General features: G+C 36.7%; 1 protein-coding gene across 3 annotated transcripts in view; it reads right to left on the reverse strand.

Moving 5' to 3' along the window:
- The window catches only part of CEP192 (centrosomal protein 192), a 135,813-nt gene that overhangs the window by 57,430 nt on the left and 51,828 nt on the right, over window positions 1-26,555 (reverse strand). For all 3 annotated transcript variants that reach the window (XM_019814959.3, XM_023241726.2, XM_045041110.1), the window contains exons 13-19: window positions 20,524-20,588; window positions 19,663-19,872; window positions 17,529-17,655; window positions 16,016-16,134; window positions 9,294-10,116; window positions 9,073-9,199; window positions 330-498 (exon numbers count right to left, since the gene is read on the reverse strand). In XM_019814959.3, the coding sequence (XP_019670518.3) occupies window positions 330-498; window positions 9,073-9,199; window positions 9,294-10,116; window positions 16,016-16,134; window positions 17,529-17,655; window positions 19,663-19,872; window positions 20,524-20,588 (1,640 nt within the window). The remainder of the gene's footprint in view (window positions 1-329; window positions 499-9,072; window positions 9,200-9,293; window positions 10,117-16,015; window positions 16,135-17,528; window positions 17,656-19,662; window positions 19,873-20,523; window positions 20,589-26,555) is intronic.

Genomic DNA, 26,555 nt, shown 5'->3' on the forward strand with positions numbered 1-26,555 from the left:
CTTCTGAATCCGACAGCATACCTAGGTGGATCACAGTGTACTTCATTACAGTATATCTGGTAAGTGTCCCCCACCAGACTAGAAGCTTTTAGAGGGCAGATACTAAAATACTTGTGTACATCTAGTGCCTACTCGACATGAGTAGCTGTTTGATCAACACACACACACACACACACACACACACACACACACACACACACATATACACACACACCCTAAAGGTAAAACAGCAACAGAAATTACATAGGCCTAAATTTCAGTCTGACTCCTACATCAGTAATACTTTAAAGCATAAGCCTTAATGAAGAAATAACAGAAATGCTGCCCACCTTGCAGTCCTCAAGGCAATGATCTGAGGCTAGAGTGGGACAGGTGCTCTCTTGTTCAGACACATAAGTCAGCCTACTCACACTAGCTTGTGGACACACCAACTGAGACAACTCACTCTCACAGGGAAGCTTCTGATGAGCTGCTGAACCAGAAGACTCTGAAGCACACCTAAAAGGGAGAACATCTCATGATTAGAGTTTTCCATTCCCTTATTTAACATTATCTAGACTGACAAAAAGCCATTTCTGCTTGCCTACAAGTTTGTTAATCTATAGTCTCTGCTCTAGCTGCCATATATAATAACTCAATCATGGATTCTTTTTTTTTACCTTAATTATCTAAAATTATAAATCATATCCCTATTGAATAAAGTACTTGGTAAACTATTGTTAAGAAAAAGGTTGTGGCATTTTCATTAATAAACTTCATATACAGTCACAGAACAATGCTAGTCATTTATTTGATAAACATTTATTGAATACCTGATATAAAGCAAGGAGCAGAGTGTTCAAAAATTCCTGCCCTCAAAGAGTACAGATGAAAAAAAGAATCACATATATAAGTGCAAAGAAATGGTATCAGTCATACACCGCTGAGCGGAATATGAAGTGAAACAACCTTTGGCTGAGCAATTAAGCAATGCATGTCAAAAAAAAAAGCAACGCATATCATTTTGACTCAGACATTCTACACCTAGGAATTAATCCTAAGGAAAAAAATCAATGCTATTTATAAAGACTTTGTCAAAAGGGTATGTCATCCTTTAATAAAGCAAGAAATCCTAATCATATAGGAGAAATTAGGCTATAGAAATTATGGCACACACAATAAAACACTATGCAGCCATTTTAAATCATGCTGTTGAGTACTATCCTTTGACTCAGAAAGATGTTCATTACATTAAAAAAAAAAAAAAAAGAGGGATGCTTGGGTGGCTCAGTCAGTTAAGTGTCCAACTCTTTATTTCAGCTCACATCATGACATCATGGTTTGTGAGCTCGAGCCCTGCATGGGGCTCTGTGCTGACAGTGTGGAGCCTTCTTGGATTCTCTCTCTCTGTCTCTCTGTCTCTCCTCTGCTCGCGCACTCGTTCATGTATGCTCTCTCTCAAAATAAATAAATTTTTAAAAACTCATTAAAAAAAGGAAAGGAACAAATGTACTTTGGGTTATTACTTCAAGTAATGACAAGTGAACTGTAAGAATGCATGGAAATAAGGAGAGAAATTTCAGTTGAGATGTCAAACTTCAAAGGAATCCCAAAACTGCCAAGGAGCTAGTCATATGGAGACACAAAGGTGGTTCTGGAATTAGAAGGTCTAAATCAGTCCTATGAACCTGCTGGAAAGTAGGTGGAAGATCAGCTAACAGGAATGCTAATGAACAGCAAAACTTATCAGAAAAAGTACACTCACCAAAAAAATATTGCCACTGGACAGATGAAAATTTTGACCAATAGTAAACCATGAGTTAAAAAAAAACAAAACAAAACACTTAAAGGAATACAAGATGGCAGAAACTAGAGAAAAAGAATAAAAATATCCCACTCAAAAAAAAAATCACACTCATTTTATCATAATAAAAAAGGATGACTTCAATAAAAGTAAATGTATACAAAATTAGTCTATCTAGGAACAAAAAGCATAATTGATACTAGAGAAAATCAACAATGCAGAGTGTAAACACTTGAGCAGCTACACCATCATACAGAGTGAATGTACAAAAAAATGAAAATTAGGAAAAAGAAAACAGTCATAGATGACCAGAGAAAACAGTGTCCACTAATGGGAAACCAGGGTTCTCAAAAGGAAGGGGGAATAGATGGAACACAATCAACAATCAAAGGTAACAGAAAATAAAACTTGAAAAAAGAAAGAATTATGTATGCAGAGGTTAGCATAACCCAGGAAAATCAACTGAGACTGATATAGGCATTTGAAGTTGAGGAGGGAAAAAAGAGAGAAGAAGGCTGTAGTAGGAACCTAAAACAGAGCTAGAAACAAGGCTGGAACAAAAACACATGTTGTGCAACAGGGGAACAGATACACGGCACGGTCATAGTAATGTGATGGAGTGCTATGCAGCCATGAGCACAAGGAGCTACTGGTACAGGCAACCACAGGATCAATCTCAAAAACATGTTAAGCGGAGGAAGCTAGACACAGAAAAATGTATGATTCCACTGAAATACAATGCAAGAACAGACAAAACTAAACTATGGTGATATGGAACAGAAAGTGAATGCTAGGGTGGGGCCAGGGAAGGAGGAGGAGAATTGACTTGAAAAAGGTAAAGGATTGTTAATGGGGCGGGGGCGGGGGGTGGGGATGTAAATGTGCTATATCTTTTAGAAGGTGGTATTTTTTTTTTTTTTTAATTTTTATTAGAGCAAGCACACAAGTGAGAGAGAGGGGCAGAGGGAGAGAGAGAGAATCCCACGCAGGCACCATGCTCAGCGCGGAATCTGACACAGGGCTTGATCCCACAACGCTGGGATCATGGCCAGAGGAGAAATCAAGAGTTGGACGCTCAACCGACTAAGCCACTCAGGCACCCCAGCGGGCAGGGGGTATTTAAATAAGTGTACGTAAGTGTCAGAAATCCACTGACCGAAATCTTTATGATCTGTGTATTTTACTACATGTTAATTACACATCAGTAAAAATATAATACAACAATGCATACTGTTAAATCCTAAAATTGGGTTAGGAGTGGGCCAAAACTTGGACAATAAGCTTGCTAGTAGGCTAAACCGCACCCAAAATGATTCATGGATTAATTTCATGTCACAGACTGATCGAGAGATCTCAACCAGTATTTACTTTGGTGGCGATGGCAGGAAAATACATATGCTGAGCAACTCGGCAACACACCATCACTCTCCTTGCATTTTCCCCAGCAATGTTAATTCAGAGCACATTTACCCACTTCTAAATTGGCCTTTTCTCATTAAGGCCTGTTGTTTTGTCCCAGGCTAACAGGTGAGGGTGCAGGTAACTGGCTAGCTTACCCATGTGGCGTAAGCTTACCAATTCCATGATCACTTTAGAAAGGTAAACATGATACCCACATTCAAAATATCTGAACATATACCAACTTCATGAAAAACTTTAGTATCTCCCTAAGTATATTTCCTACACATAATAGAGAAGTATATTTTTTCAGGAGCACAAGAAAAATTGGGTGGGTCCAGCCAGCATTTTGTGTCTGACCAAGGGTACTATGAAGGAAAAAATGTAAGTCTTTATACTGATAGCTTTCATTAAATGCCTTCACATACAATTTAAAAATATCAAAACCACAGAAAACAAGATGAAATTGGAAAAGTACACAGAGGGAAGAGACACTGCAGAAAACATTGTAAGGAATGCAGAGATCAAACATGTGAAATGCAAACAAGATGAAACAGAAATTAAGAAACAGTCAGATCATGGTGGTGGTGGTGAAGTTCTGTATCTTTCATTGTGGTGGTGGTTGTTACATGAATTCATACCTGTGATAAAATGACACTGAATTCTACCCATACATTCACTGATGGTGACACCATACTATAATTATAAGAAATGTAACCACTAGGGGAAACTTGGTGAAGGGGACATGGGAATCCTTCTACAGTATCTTTGTAACCTCCTGTGGATCTATAATTTTTCCAAAATAGTAAGTTCTTAAACAAACGACTAAAGAGAAAATAAATGCAGATGTCAAGCAAAATAGATCCCACACAGGAATCTCTAGAGCCCTGGGGGCAGTAACGTGATGGAGCAGGATCGTACTTTAACAAGTAATTCAAAAAAATTTTCCCTTCCTTAAATGCTTGAATCCACATACTGAATGGTATACTGTGTGATGGCACAAAGTAACCACGAAGAGTCAACATAGAGATAGAGCCTACTAAAATTAAACTAGACTTGAAAGATAAGGCATCTTTGGCATAAGCTTACAAAAAGATCAAGTCAATTCTGAGACAGAAAGAATTGGGATGACTCAGATTTCCCTCCTACATTCTACAGCGACAGTAAAGCAATCCCTACAAAAATCTTAACGGAGGAAAGCATAAGCCAAAGATTTTAAACAGAGCCACACCATACTTCCATTACAAAAGACACAGGTTTAACTATGGAACATAAAAGAGCCTAGGGAGTATTGTTCCCTCCATCCTCTGAGCAAATTACCACAGAACATACTTCAGTCAAGAGAGGAAACACCTAATGGCTAAAAATGAATATATTTAAATACAGAATAAAAACTAAACAAGTGTAGGATACAGTGATGAATCAAAATGTAAATGAAATGCCAACAGAGAAACTACGTACCTAAAAGAAAAAAGTAGAAAGGGAAAGAACATGAGAATAAATTCTCTAATTGTCTCATTGGTCACAAACACTATTATGGGTTGAGCTGTTTCCCCAAAAAATGTATGTTAAAGTCTTAACACCCAGTACTTCAGAATGTGACCTTGGTTGGAAATGGGGGCACTACAGATGTAATTAATTAAAATAAGGTTATAGTGGAGTAGGCTGGGCCCTCAATCCAATGTGAATGGTGTCCTTGTAAGAGAGAACTCTGGACAAAAAGACATAAGACAGCCATGTGAATACAGAGGCAGAGATTAGAGTAATTCATCTACAAGCCAGTGGACACCCAGGACTACCCTAAGCTGGAGGAGGTAAGGAAGGATCCTCCCCTAAAAGCCTCAGTTTAAGGACTTTTTTATTTTTAAGTAATCTCTACACCCAATGTGGGGCTGGAATTCACAAGCCCGAGATCAAGAGTTGCACACTGTATGGAGTGCCTGAGTGGCTCAGCTGGTTAAGCGTCCAACTTTGGCTCAGGTCATGATCTCACGGTTTGTGAGTTCAAGCCCCACGTCAGGCTCTGGGCTGACAGCTCAGAGCCTGGAACCCACTTCAGATTCTGTTTCTCCCTCTGTCTGCCCCTCTGCTGCTTGCACTCTCTCACATGGTCTCAAAAATAAACATTAAAAAAAATTTTTTTAATAAAACAAAATAAAGAGTTGCACACTACACCAGCTGAGCCAGCCAAGCACCCCCCTCCCCGTCTCTCGCATTGTGTCAACAATAAATAAACATTAAAAAAAATTTTTTTTAAATAAAACTAAAAATAAGAAGAGTTGTACGCTATACCAGCTGAGCCAGCCAAGCACCCCCCTCCCCCAAAAGCTTCAGAGACAACATGGCCCTGAACTTCCCACCTACAGAGTATGAGACAATACCTTTCTGTTGTGTTAAACCACCCAGTTGGTGACACTGTTATGGCAGCTATGGGAAACTAACACAGCTGGAACTCAAAGAACATCATTTAAAAGCCTTTAAAACAAGTGTCAGAAGCAGAAGTGTATTTAATTTAAAGATAAATACTTGATAACTTTACAAATATCAGGGAGGAGATGTAGGAGAAAAATCAGTGGATGACATCAATCATGACAAGTCAGGGTCAGATGACCTTCAAATGTGGTTGGGCTGGAGACTTCTAATGTTTTGTAAACATGAACCATTAAATAAGAGGTGGCTGCGTATATGAAAAAGTATTGCAAGATGAACTTATATATGAATAACTGAAACTGGAAATTATTAAGCCCTCCACTGATATTAAGCTCTAGCTTACCCATACTGTTACAGATGAGTATGCAAAACTTCAATGGCAGTTAGAGAAACACTTAATAGTTAACTTTGAAATTAGATACAATTTCAACCTGTTCCAAAATATTGAAAATTTTTGGGGTGCCTGGGAGGCTCAGTCAGCTGAGTGTCCAACTTTGGTTCAGGTCATGATCTCAGGGCTCGTGAGTTCGAGCTCCATGTCAGTCTCTGTGCTGACAGCTCAGAGACTGCTTCAGATTCTGTGTCTCCCTCTCTCTGTTCCTGCCCTACTTGCTCTCTCGCTCTCTCTCTCTCTCTCTCTAAGTAAATAAACACTCAAAAAATGTTTTTTAAATATTGAAAATTTTTATAATTTTACTGTTTAGGCAAGTTTTTCTGTTTATTAACATCTTTCAATTGCTGTTTATTAACATCCTTCAATAGAGAAACATATAAAAGATCTTTCATAAAGCCATAAAAAGCAAAATGTATAAATTTAATAGTAAACTTACTATATGGCAGAAAATACAAGCAAAGTAAAAAAAAAAAAAACAAAAAACCTTTTTTATTTTTTTATTATTTTTTTTAATATATTTTTTTAAACGTTTATTTATTTTTGAGACAGAGACAGAGCATGAACAGGGGAGGGTCAGAGAGAGAGAGGGAGACACAGAATTGGAAACAGGCTCCAGGCTCTGAGCTGTCAGCACAGAGCCCGACGTGGGGCTTGAACTCACGAACCACGAGATCATGACCTGAGCCGAAGTCGGACGCTTAACCGACTGAGCCACCCAGGCGCCCCAAAAGCCTTCTTTTTTAAAAAAAGTATTTTTTTTTTTTTTAGCATGAGTGTGGGAGGGGCAGAAAGAGAGGGAGAGAGAGAATCCCAAGCAAGCTCCTTGCTGTCAGCACAGAGCCTGATGTGGGGCTCGAACCCATGAACTGTGAGATCATGACCTGAACCGAAACCAAGAGTCAGAGGCTTAACCATCTGAGCCACCCAAGCACCCTGAAATAAAAAACTTCTTAAGACTAGGAACTATAACTAATATCACAAAGGGCTATTCATCTCCCTAATATAGGGCCCCTAATTGTAGGGACCATCAAAGGCCCCTACAATTGGAGACAAAAAAAGACTAAAAATCATCAGAAAAATGAGCAACAAACATGAATAGATACTTTGTATCTACAGTATCTATCAGATACTTTGTATCTACAAAGTATCTATTCATGGAAACACACATATAGAGGAAAAGATGCTCACCATCACTCCTAAAACATATGAATTAAAGTCATGTTGAAACACTGTTTTTTTCACCTATCAAAATATCAACCATCAAAAAGTTTTATAAACATTCTGCTGATGAGGCTGTGGGAAAACAGGCTCTCAAGCTGTTGGTGGGAAAATTATATCAATACAATCTCTATGGAGTGGTTGTACTAATTTAAATATGAACACGAATGCAAATACTCTTTGATTCAATAATCTCATTTATGGGCATGTATCCTACATATATCTATTTCACATGTATCTATTTCACATGAACAAAATGACTATAATACAGATGAGGCTTGTATAACAAAAGTAACCTTGTATAGCAAAACATTGAGGAGTGTGTAAAGGACCCTATATTGAGTATAAAAAGTGAAGCCAACAAGAATATATATTCATATTTGGTTATGAATGCATAAAGAAACTCTAGATACCTAAGAAACTAATAACAGCAGCTCCCTGGTAAAGGCATTGGGGAACTAGGCAGACAAGGAACACGGTAATGAAGGGAAATATACAGAGGCGCACGAGTGCATCTACACATAACTACATATACATACATTTCACAAAGCAGTAAATTTACATTCTTCAAAAATTATACATACACATATACTTATATATGTATATAATGCAAATTATGGCACTTAAAAAAATTGCATTTTATTTATTAAAAAAATTTTTTTTAATGTTTATTTGTTTTGAGAGAGAGACAGACAGACAGACAGACAGAGCACAAGTGCGGGCAGGAGGGGGGAGGGCAAAGAGAGAGGGAGACACAAAATCCGAAGCAGGTTCCAGGCTCTGACCTGTCAGTACAGAGCCAAGATGCAGGGCTTGAACCCATGAATTGTGAGATTGTGACCCGAGCCAAAGTTGGATGCTTACCCAACTGAGCCACCCAGGCACCCCTAAAAAAATTACATTTTAAAATGTTCTTAAAACTTGGTTTTTAAGAACATGGTTAAATTGGCTTGAGTTAAAACCTATGAAATACTATGATTCTTCTTCTAACCCTTGAAAAATTATTTGCCAATCTCATTAGTATTAAAAAATCAAATTAACACTACAAGATAAAAAAAAAAAAATCCAAAACTTTAAGCTATTTAAAATGCTGATAAGAAGGGGCACCTGGGTGGCTCAGTTGGTTGCGCGTCCGACTTCAGCTGAGGTCATGATCTCACGGTCTGTGAGTTCGAGCCCCACTCAGGTTCTGTGCTGACAGTTCAGAGCCTGGAGCTTGCTTTGGATTCTGTGTCTCCCTCTCTCTCTGCCCCTCTCCCACTCACGCTCTGTCTATCAAAAAATGAATAAACACTAAAAAATTTTTTTTTAATGCTGATAAGAAAACAGTGAAATGGATACTCTTACCATGACTGATGGTGAGAATGCAAGTCTTTAAGACCTATTCAGAAAATAATTCACTAATAATTTCCTGACCTGGTAATTTCTCTTCTAGAGATCTATCCTTAAGAAATCAGTCAAAACACAGAAAAAAAAATTAAGGGCAAAGTTGTTCATCTCTGTATCATTAAAATGGCAAACAAACAATACAATTAACTGGCAAAACACAGTAAAATGTTGTAGTATCTACCACTATCCACCAAAGCCATCAAATAATCCATTCCGGATTCATTGTGCAGACTGTAACATTACTAATTTCCTCTTAAATATACAAAGAATCATCATAATAAGTGAATAAGAATTTACACAGAAAAATGGCTTGAAACAAATTCACAAAGTATTTACAATACTTACCTCTGAGAAATGAACCTATAAATGATTATTTTTCTTCTTCACACTTTTTCTAATTTTCTTATACTGAATATATATTTTTATTAAAGAAAAAGGAAAACAAAAGGTAAGCACCTACCCTGATAAACTTGTTCCAGATATTTCACTAGGAGAAGAATGACTCAGTGGAGAGGAGGAAGGTCTGAAGCTTTCCTGGTCGTCCTCTGAGCTGTGTTCACCATGCTCAGGAGAGTGATTTTTCAAATCTACCAGAAAGGTGTTATTTTCCAATGAGAACAACAACAAAATACACCACTTGTGTGCAATTTTGCAAATGTGACCAATTACTTCGACACTTACCAACATTTTTAGGCGCAATTATGGAATGTTTTCCAAAAGTCACATGTTTTTCACTGTTGCTTCCTTCACTAAGATACTCATTTTGGCTCTGATTTTCTCTATTATTTTGTATTTCTTCACACTCTTCTGACATCCAAACGGATGCTACTCCGGGGTTCTTTACTAATGAATAATTATTAGGTATTGGAGTGCATACTGAGGTGGCTGTTTTGTGATTGCCAGTATCTGGTAATTTGTTATCAATAGGGTATGTCTTCACATCAACTATTGCACTTTCACTCTCTTTTCTATTTGTAAGAATTGAATTTGGAGAGCTTGCTCTAAATGATTCTTGATTCTTGTGCTCTCCATTTCCACCATAAAAAGTACATGCTGTATTTTTTTCTGGTTCCCTTATATTAGCAGCATCTAAGTCCACTGTATGGATATCTTGTGTAGTCTGTTCTTTTGGTAAAGATAAATCCCAAATATCAGACACACCAGCTCTTGAAAAGTTTTCCAGCCCACCTTCACACCTACTAACTTCTGTTTTTTTAAGGTATTTCTCCATATCAAACATGCTGGATCCATTACTTTTTTCTGTATCATTAGGCACAAACTGAGACACAATGGAATAGTCCTTTTGTTTATCGTCTTCCTGTAAAGTCTTCTCTCTGGTTTTATTTGAAAGTGCCTTGATCATGGCAGCAAGTTGGGAAGGATCAGTACTCACTGATGCATCTGCAATGGCTGAAGCAATGGTGCTTATCCTAAGTACAGAATCACCACCAGTAGGTGGCTTGCTTTTGTATCTTTGGGGTTTGCTACTCATGAAGGAAGTGTCCTAGAAATGAGAAAATTCACATCAGATAAATTTACCTCCTTTCCATGAACATGTACATATTAATTTAATCTTTAGACATTACATAAGATTTAATAGCAACAAGAAATTAATGGTAATACCAATTAATACTGTAACTTAAAAAGACAGCTACTATCAACTTTACTTACAGAGTCCTGGTTTACCCACAAAATTAGATTATCAATTGTCCAAAAAAAAAAAAAAAAAAAACTTTAGGAGTTAAAGAGATGCTAAAAAGATGTTAAAACTGAACCAGACAGCAATTTAAAACAAAAAATTAAGATACTGAGATTGCGAAATCACTGAGCCATTGTGATTCCAAGCATAATTCTTGGCAATTTCATTCAACCGTTGGAATTACTTATTAAGAAGACACAAATAAGAACCATGGGCAAACAATGGAAATGGAACTAACAGCAAAAAACACAGATGTATTTAATACAAAAATGCAAGTTAAGACTTCTATCTCCAGTAATAGCAGACTAAATGATGGAAACCAACTCTGGCTGAGAACAATTAGAACTGGAGAGCATATCCAGAAGCTTCTCTCAGAAGGCACTGGAGAGCTAAAAAAGAAACAAAAACGATGGGGTCAGAATCCAAAAGAAGCAACAATCCCAGAGAGGTGAAGCCAGTAATGAGGATGCTCTTCCCTATGGGGATCTACTGTTTCAAGAAAAGGCTGTGGACACGACTTTAAGAAGCAGTTCAGCAAAGCTGTTCTTATGGTGGTGAGGGTATAAAAAGAGTTCACTGTCGACCAATAACGAGGGGGAAGGTGTAGCCCTGCAAAACATCCATGCTTTAGTATGAGACCACAAATGACTACACCCTAGAGAAAAGGGAAACCAAAATTAGACTGGTTCTCATAAGGACTGAGGGCCAGGCTCCAATCAGTTCAATCTCAGTAACTAGACTAAAATGATCTGAGATTGCTAGCATTCCTCATTCATGTCAGAAGCAAACATAAACCCTGTCTAGAAGATTATAACTCCCATGGCCTCAAATCATTTCAATAACTTTTCCTGTAACAATACACACCTCCATCAATGAATGACACATGATGTTCCAAGATAAAGTGACCCAAATCCCAGAGACACAGACCCATGGGGGATATACAGACAATGGAGTTATCAGAATCTAAAACACATATAAATCTAAAACATAAGATCTAAAATTATACTTAAGGAAATAAAAGACAATATTGAGAACACAGAGGACTAGAAATTATAAAGAACTAAATATACATTAGATTATATAGTTGAAAAATACAATAACAAATTAAGAACCCAGTGGATAGATTTAACAACAACTTGGACTCAAGTGAAAAAAGAATGAGACTTAGAAGTCTGAAAAAATATTCAGAATGAACCATAAAAGAGAAAGTAACAGAAAATACACAATAGAACAGAGAGAACAGGAAAAAGGGATACTCTGAGAAAGTCTAACATACCTGTACCTGAACTCTCAGAAGAAAAAGGAGAGAAATAGAACAAAAAGTTTATTTGAAGATAAACTGGCTGCAAATTTTCTAAAACTTATGATCAACAACCCAAGATTCAAGAAGGCCCTACAAACCCCAAACAGGATAAAACAAAAGGTATCTAAGCACATCCCAGCAAAACAGATTAAAAACCAAAGATAAAAATGTTTAAAGAAGGCAGAGGTAAGATATATTATCTTTAATAAAGTTAGCAATAAGATTGATAGAAAACTTTTTAAATGAAATATGAAATAATATATTCAAATTGCTAAAAGTTACTTTTAACATAGAAGTCTATACTAAACAAAAATATGCTTTAAGAATAAAGGTGAAATAAAGATATTTTTTAGAGATAAAAACAGAATCCATTACCAGTAGACCCTTATTAAAAGAAATTATAAGGATATTCTTCAAGCAAAATAAAATCTCAGATGGAAAGTCAGATGCATATTGGTTTTGTATATAATAGCAGTCACCACAACCTTCATCAAATGGCTTATAGGGTTTAAATAGAGAATTAAAATATAAAACAATAGTAACTTGTAAGACTGAAGTGGAATAAACAGTGTTTTTTGGTCCTGTTAACTAAGAGGTAAGAAAAAGAACAAATTTCAATTTTTATTAAACATTAGTAATCAAAGAAAACAGGTTATAATTTCTTAGGTAATTACTAAAATAACAGGAAAATAATATACAATCACCAAATTAACAAAGGGAGGAAACTGGAGTAATATAAAAAAATACTTCTAAAAAGTCCACAAGAATATACCAAAAAAAAGAATGAAAGTGAATAAAAAGACCAGAATTAAATGCCTATATATTGGTAATTCCATTAAATGTAAGAAAGAAAGAATGACTGTGAAACTGGTTAAAAAATAAAATCCAATTCTATGTACTTTTAAGAGACACATCTAAAATATGAAGATATAGAAGGTTAAAAAGCAAAATAAAAAAGATATAACATGCAAACACTAAATAATTAAACACTGAAGAAAGAAAGCTGGTATTACCTATATTAATATCAGATTAGGCTTAAAGCATAATGCATAACTACAGACAAAGGCAGTCATGCACAGTGACAGAAGGTTCGATTCACCAGAAACAATTCTAATTTGTACGTACCTAAAAACATAGCCTCGAAATTTTTCAAGCAAATACTGCCAGATTCAAAATGAATAACAGACAAATCCATAATAATAGGGTGAGATTTTATAATATCTAAGTAACTGAAAGAACAAGCACAATAATTTTAAGGATACATTTGATCACCATGATTTTGTAAATTTCACCTAAATAAAATATACAGAAGAGAGCAACCAAAGATCACACCACAGGCATTCCTGTCATGTGCATAGAAAGTATTTTCAAAAATTGAACATGTCTCAATAAATTTCAAAGGACTAAAACCCAAGTTTCTCTGACTACTGTACAACCAGGCCTATAATCAATATTTTAAAATTAGGAAAATCCTCAAATGTTTGGAAACTAAGCGATACACTTGAAAAAACCAATGGACCAGAGAAATTAGAAAATACATTAAATGGACTAATAAAGACAGTATGACATATCAAAACGTGATAAAAAAATAGAATGGGATGCAACAAAATCCCAGCTTTCAGGGAAATTTAGATCATCAGATGTTTATGTAGGAAAAGCAGAAATATTAGGCTAAGTATGCATTTCCAGAAGTTAAAAAAACAACAAATTAAATCCACAGAGAATATGAGGAAGGAAACAAAAACCAAAAACTATGAACAGAAAGAGAATAAAATTAATGAATTAATAAAATCAAGAAATATCTGGTAAGAATTACTAACAGAAAAAAGAGAGAGGCAAAGAACCAATATATAACAAAGAAGACATCACTTAAGAACCTAACGTATTAAACAATCACAAGAGGATATTATGGAGTGATAGGTTTTCAAGTTTATTTATTTAATTTAAAAAAATTTTTTTCAACGTTTTTTATTTTATTTTTGGGACAGAGAGAGACAGAGCATGAACGGGGGAGGGGCAGAGAGAGAGGGAGACACAGAATCGGAAACAGGCTCCAGGCTCCGAGCCATCAGCCCAGAGCCCGACGCGGGGCTCGAACTCACAGACCGCGAGATCGTGACCTGGCTGAAGTCGGACGCTTAACCGACTGTACCACCCAGGCGCCCCTATTTATTTAATTTTTAAAAATTTTTTTAATTTATTCATTTTGAGAGAGACACAGAGAGAGACAGCAGGGGAGGGGCAGAGAGAGAGACAGAGAGAGAATCCCAAGCAGATTTGGCATTATCAGCATGGAGCCCAATGTGGGGCTCGAACTCAGGAAATGTGAGATCGTGACCTGAGCTGAAACCAATAGTCGGATGCTTAACTGACTGAGCCACCCAGGTGCCTCTCAAGTTTAGATGAAAGGTTAAAATTCCTAGGAAACTACACTTTATTAAAATGGACACAATTTTCTTAGGTTTATTTATTTTGAAAGAGAGAGAGAATGAGAACAGGGAGGAGCAGAGAGAGGGAGAGAAAAATCCCAAGCAGCTGTCATAGTGGAGCCCGAAACAGGGCTCAAACCCACAAACTGTGAGATCATGACCTGAGCTGAAACAAAGAATAGGACGTTTAACCAACTCGAGCCACCCATGCACCCAGAAACGGACACAAGTTTTAAACATCAGAATAGTCTTATAACTATTAAAGAAATTGAATCAGCAATTAAAAAGTATTAAAGAAAACTCCAGACTCAGAGGATCTCACCAATGTATTCTACCAAAATCTAATAGCATCAATCTTACACTCTTCTGGAAAAAGATAAAAAATGAGACCATCAAAACCTTGATACCAAAACCAAAAAGGCATTCTCTCACAGATGCAAAATTCTAAATAGACCATTAGGCAACCAAATCCAAGTGATCTATAAAAAAGACAGTGGATCATAACCCAAGTAAAGTTTATTCCAAGTGTAGAAGAACGGTATAATATTAAAAAACTATTTAATGTAATTCACCACATTACCAGAAAAAAAAAAAGCTTATGTTTACCTTGATAGATACAAAAAAGCATTTGACAAGATTCAACCTCTTTACAAGTTAAAAACAAACTAGGAGACAAATATTAGAAGGGAATTTTAAAAATCAATGATAAAAAAAAAAAAAAAAGACCCTACAGCACATTTCCAATTTACAAATAAAATACTGAAGAGCTTTCCCACCCTGTCAGGAAACCCCAACATCAGCACTTCTCTTCAACACAATTTTGAGGTGTAGTCAGGTTAGCTAGTCAAAGAAATGAAGGTATCAAAACCAGAAAGGAACAAAACTGTTGTTATTCTTAGATGATAAAACTGCATACGTAGAAAAAAAATTATATATATATACATAACATGTATTTCTGTTTAGCTACAAAAAGGAAGAATGGAGTTAAGAAAGATAATATTAAAATATTGTTTGTGTCAAAAAAAATATTATTTCAATAAGTTAGCAAGAAATTTAACAAAAGATGTGCAAAAATCTCTGCGTACACACACACATACAAATCATAAAATACAGAGAAAAATTAAAGCCTAAGTGGAACAATATATATATTTTCATGAATTAGAAGATTTAGTATTATAAAGATGTAAACTGGACTGTTCTAAGATAAAACACAACCATAATTAAAAGTCCAATAGTGTTGCTGGTTGGTTGGTCTACTGAAGGTGACAATCTGATTTTAAAATATATATGAAAATGCAAAGGGCCAACAACCAAAATACTTTTAAAAGAAAAGTAAGAGAAGAGGACTTATCCAAAACTTATAAAGCCACAGTATTTTAACAGTATCATATTGACATAAGATAGACCCCAAATGTCTGACGTATCTAATGAACATAGCAACTGAATACTATATAGTAATGAAAATAAGCTTCTATTAATACTTAACAACATAGTTGCATCTAGCAAACACAAGTGAAAAAAAATCGAAGAAAAAGAATACATGCTATATGATTTCTTGTACATAAAGTTCAAAAACAGGCAAAATTAATACAGTGTTAGAGTCAAGATAAGAGGAGTAGCATTCAGAAGGGGCATAAAAATGGTTTCTGGGCTACTAGCAATGCTCTCTTTTTTGATCTGGAATGTACAAAGGTGTGTAAATTGTGATAACTCATTGACTCTCAGTTTGCTTTATAAACAAATTTATGTATGTTTATTATGTTTAGTAGGTATGTAGGTATGTAGCATGTATATTTATTATACATTGATTAAAATGCTATTAAACATCAAAGGACATTTATAAGAAAACTGAATCCAAAAAACCCCAACCATGTTATACTGCATGTATTTTTCTCATGTGACCTTATGTTGATCTTATACAAGAACTAAGACAATGTGGTTTTAGTTTTCCTCCATGGAAGGCTTAAGATACCTCTATTTTGCTGTTACTGGCCGTTAATGTCACATCACTTTCATCCACTTGTGAAATACTCTCCAGTTCTTCAGCCTGAAGTGTAACTGATTCTTCACTTAGCTGTGCTTTTAGGTCTCCTGTAGAAAATACACAGTAATTCAACTTACATCTATATACTATCTCACAAAAATAATCTGTGGGATAAGGACCACTCAACATGATTAACCGCCAAGGAAGAAGTCTTTGTACCTCAACATCAGTCATCTTCACAAAAACTGTTTAAATGTATAGTCGCTAAGACAAAGGACCAGGGCATTGTTAATTTGCTTCTGCCAAGTTTAAACTTTGAAGATTGTGGATTTCAATCTCTCCTTTGCAAATACTGACAAACTCAATTAATATTTCAATTAATTAAATATTTCACAAATATATAATAAGCTGAATTTAAAAATGAGTATTCCTTACAATAACAGAAAATCAACTAATTATATATACAGCCTCTTTATCCCAACTCCTCTATTGGAAGACAGGCTCTTTAAGGACTGGAGCGTATTTTGTACAATTTTATATGATATGTTAGCACCAGGCACCACACTAGCAAAAAGTAGCTGTTCGATAATTGTATGTTAAGCAACAAAGTCTGATTTTAAATATATATCATGGATATTAATCATACTTAGAGACTATCATAGTCCAAATCTCAAATAGCTTTTTAAAAAAATTTTTTTAATGTTTATTTATTTTTGAGAGAGAGAGAGGGAGATAGAGACAGAGTGTGAGTGGGGTAGGGGCAGAGAGGAAGACACAGAATCCAAAGCAGGCTCCAAGCTCTGAGCTGTTGGCACAGAGCCCAACATGTGGCCAGAACCCAGGAACCGTGAGATCATGACCTGAGCTGAAGTTAGACACTTAACTGACCGAGCCATCCAAGCACCCCCAAATCTCAAACAGCTTTTTAACCAAAAGTCTACTTGAATATAATAGCTACAGTTCATTAACTAAGTAGTTCAATTTTTTTTTAACTCAGTAGTTTAATAGGCCAATTTAACTAGCCCATTTGAACAGATTATATTTTATTTACTTTGGGTTTTTTACAAAAGGGTTTAGGTGGGTTTTGGCTGACTTGTTTCCACTTTTGATTAAAAAGGCAATGTGGCGGGGGGGCACCTGGGTGGCTTAGTCAATCGAGAGTCTGACTTCAGCTCAGGTCATGATCTCGCAGTTCGTAGGTTCGAGTCCCGCATCAGGCTCTCTGCTGTCAATGCAGAGCCTGCTTCAGATCCTCTGTCTCCCTCACTCTACTCTTCTCCAGCCTCTGTCTCTCAAAAATAAACACACATTAAACAAAATAAATAAAATAAATAAAAAAGGCAATGTGGGGTGATAGAAGGATAAAATCTGTGACTAATAGTGACAATATCCAAGGTGATGTATACATTGTCACTCATGAAGAATATGATCACACAACCACTAATTTATAGGTTAAAAAAAAAAAAAAGGTTACTAAAAACTCTTTCATTTAATCCATTACCTGAAAATACATCATGGTTAACATGAGCCGTTTCTTTTTCCAAATTACTTCTTGATACATCAGATTTTCTTAAGAGAGCAACAGGTTCTCTCTTCTCTGGTGATCTAATAAAATAACCAAATGATGGCTACAAAATAAACATGTGAATTATTTCCTTAATTTCAACTACTTTGAGAAATTCTAGACTATTTTATTTTACTATGGGTAACCTAACTAAATGAATTCAACAAAATAATTCTGTTCTTTTCATTTAAACTTAAATTACTAGAGATAAAATGTAAAAGTCTAGTTTTATTTCCTTAGTGCCATCTTCAATCATCAAAACTAATATGTCAAATAAGTCGCTCTTATTAAGAAATCCAACTTCAAACAACCTAGAAATGACATTTCGTTCCTTCAGTAATTATTATTGAGCACCTACTGTGTCAAGCACTATTAATCATAGGGTGACATGTCAATGAGAAAAAAAGACAAAATTTCCTGCCTTCCTGGAACTTACAGTATAAGGATATTTATTTTATATACTACGTCCTTGAAAATCTTTATTAAGATTAGGTATGTTCTTAGCAGTTAATGAGCCGGGAATTCCCACTTGTCTTTATTATAGAACTTCCACATGATAGACCTGAAATGTAAATTCATTAAATGCACTCAATTTTCCACTGATCTTTACCTGGGAATTTCTTCCCTTGATCCAACAACCTGAATGTAAGTAACATTTCATAACTAAAACGAAAACAGAAACTCCAAATGATAGATCTATTTTTCCATGACCTGGTGCTTTATTTAGTAAGAAGGAATTCATTAACTCTTCAACTTCTCCCCTAATGTAAAAAGTCGATCCAGGCAGGATGTTAATCCTGTCTCTCTAAAGCTTTTATTTTCATTTTTTAATTCACTACACAGACAGGACTCACAGTTCAGTTTCAAATTTGAGTTCTGTAATTCAACTTTGAGTTCTAATACCATGGCTATTATTTCAAATTACACTGTTAGTGAAATCCAGTTTTAATAACCACTCCCTCCAATAACCCAACTCCGTATATGGAATTTATCAAGCCTTTTGACTCTACCTCCAAAAGAAATCTTGAATCCTTGATTTTTTTGTGTCCCTACTATCATTCTAGACCCCAGCCTTCACCATATCTCTTCCCACGTGCTAAGCCTCTGCCTGCTTCTATTCTTCCTTTTTGGTTCACTGACCCTCTCCACCCAGGCTCCATATATAATAGCATCATTTCACACATGGAGATGAGGCTGGCACCATGACAAAGTTGCTCTCTGCTTCTAAGCACTTCTTCCCAGTTCATTTCAGATGCACCCAAGTCCTACAAGGATCCCACATGATCTGGCCCAATCTTCTACCATTAAATCACCCCACCCCTCTCCCCCATTCACATTAGCTCCACTGTTCTGCTTTCTGATCCTCCACAGGCCACTTCTAGTTCCTACTTCCAAGCCTTCACATAGAGGGTCTCCCCTTGCTTGGAACACTCTGCCTCCATATCTTTTGGCAGCTGCCTCCTTCCCATCATTTAGGTCCCAGCTCAGTAACATCTCCTCAGGGGCCACCCCTGACCACCACAGCTATAGCAACTCCTTCTCCTTAGCATGCTTCATAGAAATTACCACTGTTGCATTTTCAAATTTTTACATGTATTGCCACTTATTAAACAAAAACATTCCTATATTTCAAAACATGTTTTCAGATAAGAGGTTAAAGAAAAAATCAATCCTCGATTTCTTCCCATCAACTAATGATGTAATAATAGCAGCATCAACTACCAGGTATTGAATACTTACTCCAAGTTAATCTTGGTGCTAACTGCTTTGTGTGTCCCATCACACTTAATTCTTATGAAACCCTATTAAATAGCGCTGGATTTTAAAAACTAGAAAATTAAGACATAGAGGAGTTAAATAAATTGTTCCATGTCACAGAATTAGTTAAAAGGTAGAACTAGGACCGGAGTCAGGGTCTGACCGACTATAAAACCTAACCTATCTACCACAGTCCTAACATGTCCCTATTCTATCCCTGCTGTAAAGATACTATGCTGTAGCTAATACCATCATACCATTCCAAATATAAGGTCTGGTGAATTCAACCACTTGTAGCACGTATCATACTTACTCTTTTCACATTGTAACCACCACCAAGGCAACCAAGAGCTTCAGATCTTTGAGCAAAGAACTCTCCTAAAGACAGGCGTAAATAACTGGCATCATCTTTGTCCAAATCTGATGTGCTAAGTGATTTCCTCAACAAACTGTAATTAATTGAAGTTCCCCAAGACGTATCCCCTAGTGCAGCTGAAGTGTTTTGGGCATCTATATTTTCTTCCTAGGGAGAAAGTTATTGTTTCATTTTATTTCCCCAGCAAGGCTTCTGTTTTTCTAACATGCAAATATAAAAAATTTAACTAAGAAAATGTAAGCATTTTAATTTTTTAAAAATTTGGACAAAACTCAAGCTCAAGCAGCTAATAAAGCAGCTTAATTTCTTTACATAGCATTACTTCATATTGAAACATGGTTAAGGGGCGCCTGGGTGGCTCTGTTGGTTGAGCATCCAGCTTCAGCTCAGGTCATGATCTCACGGTTCATGAGTTCGAGCCCCACATCGTGCTCTGTGCTGACAGCTCAGAGTCTGGAGCCTGCTTCAGATTCTGTGTCTCCTTCTATCTCTGCCCCTCCCCCACTTGTGTTCTGTCTCTCTCTGTCTCTCAAAAATAAACAAATGTAAAAAAAAAAGTTTAAAAAAAAAACATGGTTAAAAACTATAGAGAGATCTTTGAAGCCTATTAGGGTGATTTTAAGCGAATTAAACATTTAGTATGTCAGTTCTTTTTCAATTAATAATTGAGGGTATGAAGGAAAGAGCAGAAATTGTCTAAACATGAGCAAATAAGACATAATTCTATAAAACTATGTACCTATCCAGAAAGAATACAGGTATATTTTAAACTTTGGTTAATGCCAATAAAATACAAACCTGCATAAATTGATGCTCTTTATTAAATTCCTCTTCATCTTGTGCAATCAAATCCAATGCTTCAGCTTAAAAGAGAATCAGTTTATATAATTAAATTATACTAATGCCTAATTAAATACCAACAGATAAATAAAACTTATCTAGTTAGGAAGATGAAATAAAGAAATAAATTTGAAAAAAGTATATGAAAGCTTTCATCATGCAACTGATGCATCTGTATTAAGTATGTAAGTCTGTGATTCTCAAAGTTTTGGTAATGAACATTCTACTGTTAGTGTTTTTATCAGTTACTAACGTGCCCTAACTTAATTAACCAAAGGGGCTTTACAATGTAAGCTTTTTATTTGTAGAAGATTCACATTAACTTTAGCCTTTGAAGATTTTGGCACACCTGATTTAAGGTACCTGCCCATGAATACCTGTGAAATTTTATCTGAATCATCACGACGTCAAGCCACTCTCTAAATTTATTGTGAAGAGGTGGGCTGGGGTGCCCAACCACCTGTTTGCCCAGGACTGTCTCAGTGTTAGACTGGAAAGTTCCACATCCCAGCAAACCCCACAGCCTGAACAGATGGAAACAAGTGGTCACCCAACATCTGCCCTCAAAGCTCTCTGCCTGCCTGCTGCCCAGGCTGGGCCTCTGCCTGGTACTTCAGGAGAATGGCTGAAATGGGAAGGGTGCATGCAATCCAGAAGTGTCCACCATGGTCCAAACAAGGGAGATGTCCCCCTCTCTCATTATCCATCAGGGGCTAATCAGATCCAAACTGCCCTTTTGGAAACCCAACAGTTCAACATTAATACCTTGAGAGACCAAATGAAAATTGAAACAGGAGAATATTTCCAATCAGGAAAAGCAGAACACAAGAGATAGCTCAGATTCTTACTTGTTAGGACAGTATTCATCCTTTACCTTGTGAGCCCATCATTTCTTATACAAACACATCCTTAACTTAGCAGTCTATGAATGGGTATGAAGACAACCATGCAATTCTCAAAATCACATGAAAAATATAATCTTTCACATAAAAATTTTTCTATGAAGATTCTCTGTAGGGCCCATGACTCCAAGTAAGTTAAAAACCATTGCCTTAAAACATAAAAGTATCAATCAACCAAATGTAACAGCCAAAGAAGGGAAAGTAGGAAATCAGGCCTAATGAAGATAACTCAGAAAAACAATTTACTTCAATGAGGTAAATACTGAATGTTCTTTAAATCATTAAGTAAACAGTTCCAAAAGCTGTTTATCATATCCCTAAGTACTTTTTCCCTGTACTCTGATTCTTCAATTAAAGAAAAATCTACAGTACCATTACCTTGAATGCTCATCACAAATCAGTCAGCAATTATGAAAAAACTTCATTTTTTATAAGACTCTATGTCCAATTCTTTGCCAAATCTCAAACAGTCCTTTCAAACATCTCCTGAATACGTTAGTTGCTAAAATTTGAAGCAGCACATATACCACAGGCCTCAGGCCATGTTTAAATCCTAGGCCATAAGCTGAAGTGATGTAGTGATTAAGATGCATGGAGCTGTCAGAGAGGGGTAAGACAGAAATGGGGCAGAGGGAGTCGTATCTCTTAAGTAAACTTCCTGAATAAAGTTTGTTAAGTAGATAAATTTTCGTTTCAAATGATTCTGACATTATGAAATTACGCCTTGGTCCCACCTTCCTCTTCTGAATTATATCTCCTCTTACATTTTCAAAATTCCCTTCCTCTTTCCTATAAAAATGCTTCCACTGCATTCAGCTCCCCTGACCCTGATTTCCTGACCCAGTACATCCTTTCTTCCCTTCCATCAAACTTTTTTCCATAGTTTTCCATAATCATTTTCTCCATTTCTTTACCATCCATGCTACTCATCCTTTCCAACCTGCTCATTATTGTTTATTCCCGAACCACAAGGATGGCTTCATTAAACATCTCTTTTATTTTAGTTTTCCTTTAATAGTAACGTACCCACACCGTTCAAAATGCAAAGGTACACATATGTCCAAGAGTTTTCAGAAGTTAACCAAAGACATAAAAGGGAATACAACACTGAAGTCTCCCCCTCATCCCTGACCCCACATCCCACACCTCCAGAAGCAATCAATAGATAAAATGCTCCTGAAATCCTGATTTGAATCTATTTGTTGTTTTTTTTTTTTTTTAACGTTTATTTATTTTTGAGACAGAGAGAGACAGAGCATTAACAGGGGAGGGGCAGAAACAGAGGGAGACACAGAATCCAAAACAGGCTCCAGGCTCTGAGCTGTCAGCACAGAGCCCGACGCGGGGCTCGAACTCACGAACTGTGAGATCATGACCTGAGCCAAAGTCAGACGCTTAACCGACTGAGCCACCCAGACGCCCCTCTATTTGCTTTTTGAGTTCAAGTAGCTAGGGATTCTTGCCACCCAGACGCCCCTCTATTTGCTTTTTGAGTTCAAGTAGCTAGGGATTCTTGCAATCCATTTCTTTCTTTGTTTTTAAAAAATCTTCCCACTTTGGGGCGCCTGGGTGGCACAGTCGGTTAAGCGTCCGACTTCAGCCAGGTCACGATCTCGCGGTCTGGGAGTTCGAGCCCCGCGTCAGGCTCTGGGCTGATGGCTCAGAGCCTGGAGCCTGTTTCCGATTCTGTGTCTCCCTCTCTCTCTGCCCCTCCCCCGTTCATGCTCTGTCTCTCTCTGTCCCAAAAATAAATAAACGTTGAAAAAAAAAATTAAAAAAAAAAATCTTTCCACTTTATGTATTTACAAATATGTGTGTCCTCCCTTCTTCCACCTTTTTACACAAATTTCAGAATATTTTATGTGCTTTTCTATGTCTGGGAATTAAAGAATTTATTTTAGGGGCACCAGTCAGTTAAGCGCTAACTCTTGATTTCGGCTCAGGTCATGATCTCATAGTTCAAGAGTTCTAGCCCCGCACTGGGCTCTGTGCTGACAGTGTAGATAAAGCCTGCTTGGGATTCCATTTCCCCATCTGTCTCTGTACCCCCGTGCGTGCTCGCTCCCTCAAAAATAAATAAACTTAAAAAAAAAAAAAAGAATTTTAGTGATTACTCCATACTAGCACCTAAAGAGCCCTTTTCCATTTTTTTAATAACCACAATGTATTTCCTTATATGGATGTACCTTATTTAGTTAGTCCTGTTTTGTACATCCACATTGCTTCCAACCTTTTGTGATTATAAACAATGTATAAGTAATAACCTTGCATATACATCACATGCCATTTCTGCAAGTATAATTGAAGAATAAGTTCCCAAAAGAACTGTTTGGTATGTACATTTGTAACTTTGTTAGATGCTGTAATACTGCTCTACCTACATGCTGTGCCTATTAAAGTACTATAACACCTGTTTTCTTCACACTGTTGCCAACATAGTTATAGTACCAAATTTTTAGATCACTGTCAATGAAATAACTGAAAAATAGTATCATGGAGTGGTTTTACTCTGCATTTCTTTCCATGAGTAAGTTCCATGAACTTTTTTGGAATATTTAACAACCATTTTCATTTCATTTTCCATAAATTTTGTTTACACCTTTGCCCAATTCTACATTGAGTAGCTAGTCTTTTTCTTATTGTTTGTTAGAACTATTTACTACTAGGAAAATGGGCCTTAATCTGTAACATGAATAGCAAATATTTTTTCTCAGTTTGATCACTAATTTTTAAAAACTATTCACCAAAGCACAATATACATATGAAAAGTATACATAAGTGTACAACTCAATAAACACAACCATATAGCCAGATCAGTACCCCAGACGAAGAAAGAGAACTCTACTAGCACCCCAAAAGGCCCCTCAAGCTTCCTTCTCATCACTACATGCCCATCCAAGGGTAACTACTATCCTTACTCCACAGGGCAGGGTACATTTAAAATATATACAAATAGATCTACATAGCAGGTATCCTTACTCTGCTTTATTTCATCCTACATACTTATGAAATTCATGCATGTTGCTGCAAGTAGCTACACATCACTTGTTCCCATTGCTACATAGCACTCCAATGTATGAATAAACACAATCCATTCTATCATTAATGAGAATTAGGGAGTTTCTAATTTGGAGATAAACATATAATGCTGCTATGAATATTTCAGTGTAGATCTTTTGGTTAAACATATACCTGTACACTGGATATATAACTCTGGTGCAGAATTACTGGGTCCTCAAGTATGAAGTTCATAAAGTTCACCTCCAAAAGCTCCTGTTAGGCAAGTTTCCGAAATGGTTCTATCACTTTACATTCCCACCAGTTGCACATGAGAATTCCATGACCACTCTCTTTCTAAGTGATACAAATGTCAGAATATTTTATATGCTTTTCTATGTCTTGGAATTAAAGAATTTATTTTAGGGGTGCCTGGGTGGCTCAGTCAGTGAAGCCTCCAACTCTTGATTTCGGCTCAGGTCATGATCTCATAGTTCGTGAGTTCTAGCCCCGCACTGGGCTCCATGCTGTACAACTATCCACTATCCAGTCTGTACCCCCTTGTTCTTCCCAAATCAAGATGTCATTGAGCAAGCTTTAACTGTAACTTAACTTCCAATTCCTGGCTTATACTTCCAACTACCGAATATCTCCACCACAAACCACAATTATCCAAAATTCTACAATCTCTTCTGATTTTCCCATCTCAGTTCATGGTATTGCTATTTTCCCAAATAACTCAGACCACAAACTTCAATCTTTTCTTGCCTTCCTACTATCTCCTGAAATCCAGTCACCAAATCCTAACCATTTTATTGCCAGGACTTTCACCAGCTGTTTGCTTTTCATTCTGTGACACCTAGATTTCTACAACATCCTAAGGAATCTCCCACTCAACTGTCCATCAGTACCAGAAGATGACTCACAAAGGTAGTTGGACAATCAAGTCTTCAGTGGCTACCTACTGCTTGCCAACAAGCCTCAACTCCAACATAGTAGTCAAAGCTCAACCCACTCCCTGGCCCTTTATACTTTATACCTTTCTAGCTTCACCTCTTCACCTTTTATTACTCTCCCCTTCCAAAGCTTGACATAAATGCTAGCTACATTAGACTATCTGCCAGTCTCAAAACATACCCAGACTTCCTCATTTCATTGTCTTTCATTAGGTTTTCTATCCATTTGGAATATCTCATGCCCTCAAACATCTACCTCTTCAAACTCTTGCCTCAAAAGCCACCTCCTATATGAAATCCCTGTCACCCATTCACACAAAAAAGTTTTTTCTGCTCTAAACTCCAAAACCATTTAGTTTGTGTTTCTTATGATACTGACTGTTGTTTTACACTCTTGTCTTATCCCTCTTGACTGATGAACAATTGCTTAAAGGCTGGAAAAATGCCTTATTTGTCTCCACTATTCCCATCATTAGAAGTTTAAGAGGAGCTTAGTACAAGCAGCAGTTAGAATAACTTCTTCCTGTGGCATGTTCTGAGGCTATGAAAAATAAGACTAGGCTTGAGGAGCCTAGGTGACTCATTTGGTTGAGCATCTAACTCTTGATTTTGGCTCAGGTCACGATCCCAGGGTCATGGATCAAGTCACTACGTCAGGCTCTGTGCTGACCGTGGAGCCTGCTTGGGATTCTCTCTCACTCTCCCTCTGCCTCTCTCCCGGGCTCATGCATGCACACACTAAAGTATGTATTATGTATGTATGGATGTATGGATGTATGGATGGATGGATGGATGGATAGATAGATAGATAGATAAATAAATATATAAGAACAGGCTTGACAGGCCACTGGATGCCTTTCCTCATGGCAGGTTTAGAGGTGCTCAGGCACTGGAGGCCTCAGTGCCAGAGCATCTCCATAACCTAAGGCTCAAAATGCCACGTGTCATATGTACTGCAGACCTAACTCGGTTTTTCCTTGCATGGTCAGAGATTCTGCTAATCAAGAAACCTAGCTGATATTCCTAATGCTCTCATCCTTTGAGATTTATCTTTTCTGTCACCTTTCTCCCATCATTTCTACATTTCTTACGTTTTACTCTAAAATGGATTTTGCAACTGTTCACTTATCAAAAT

Source organism: Felis catus, chromosome D3, assembly GCF_018350175.1.
Source record: "Felis catus isolate Fca126 chromosome D3, F.catus_Fca126_mat1.0, whole genome shotgun sequence".
Taxonomy (NCBI): domain Eukaryota; kingdom Metazoa; phylum Chordata; class Mammalia; order Carnivora; family Felidae; genus Felis; species Felis catus.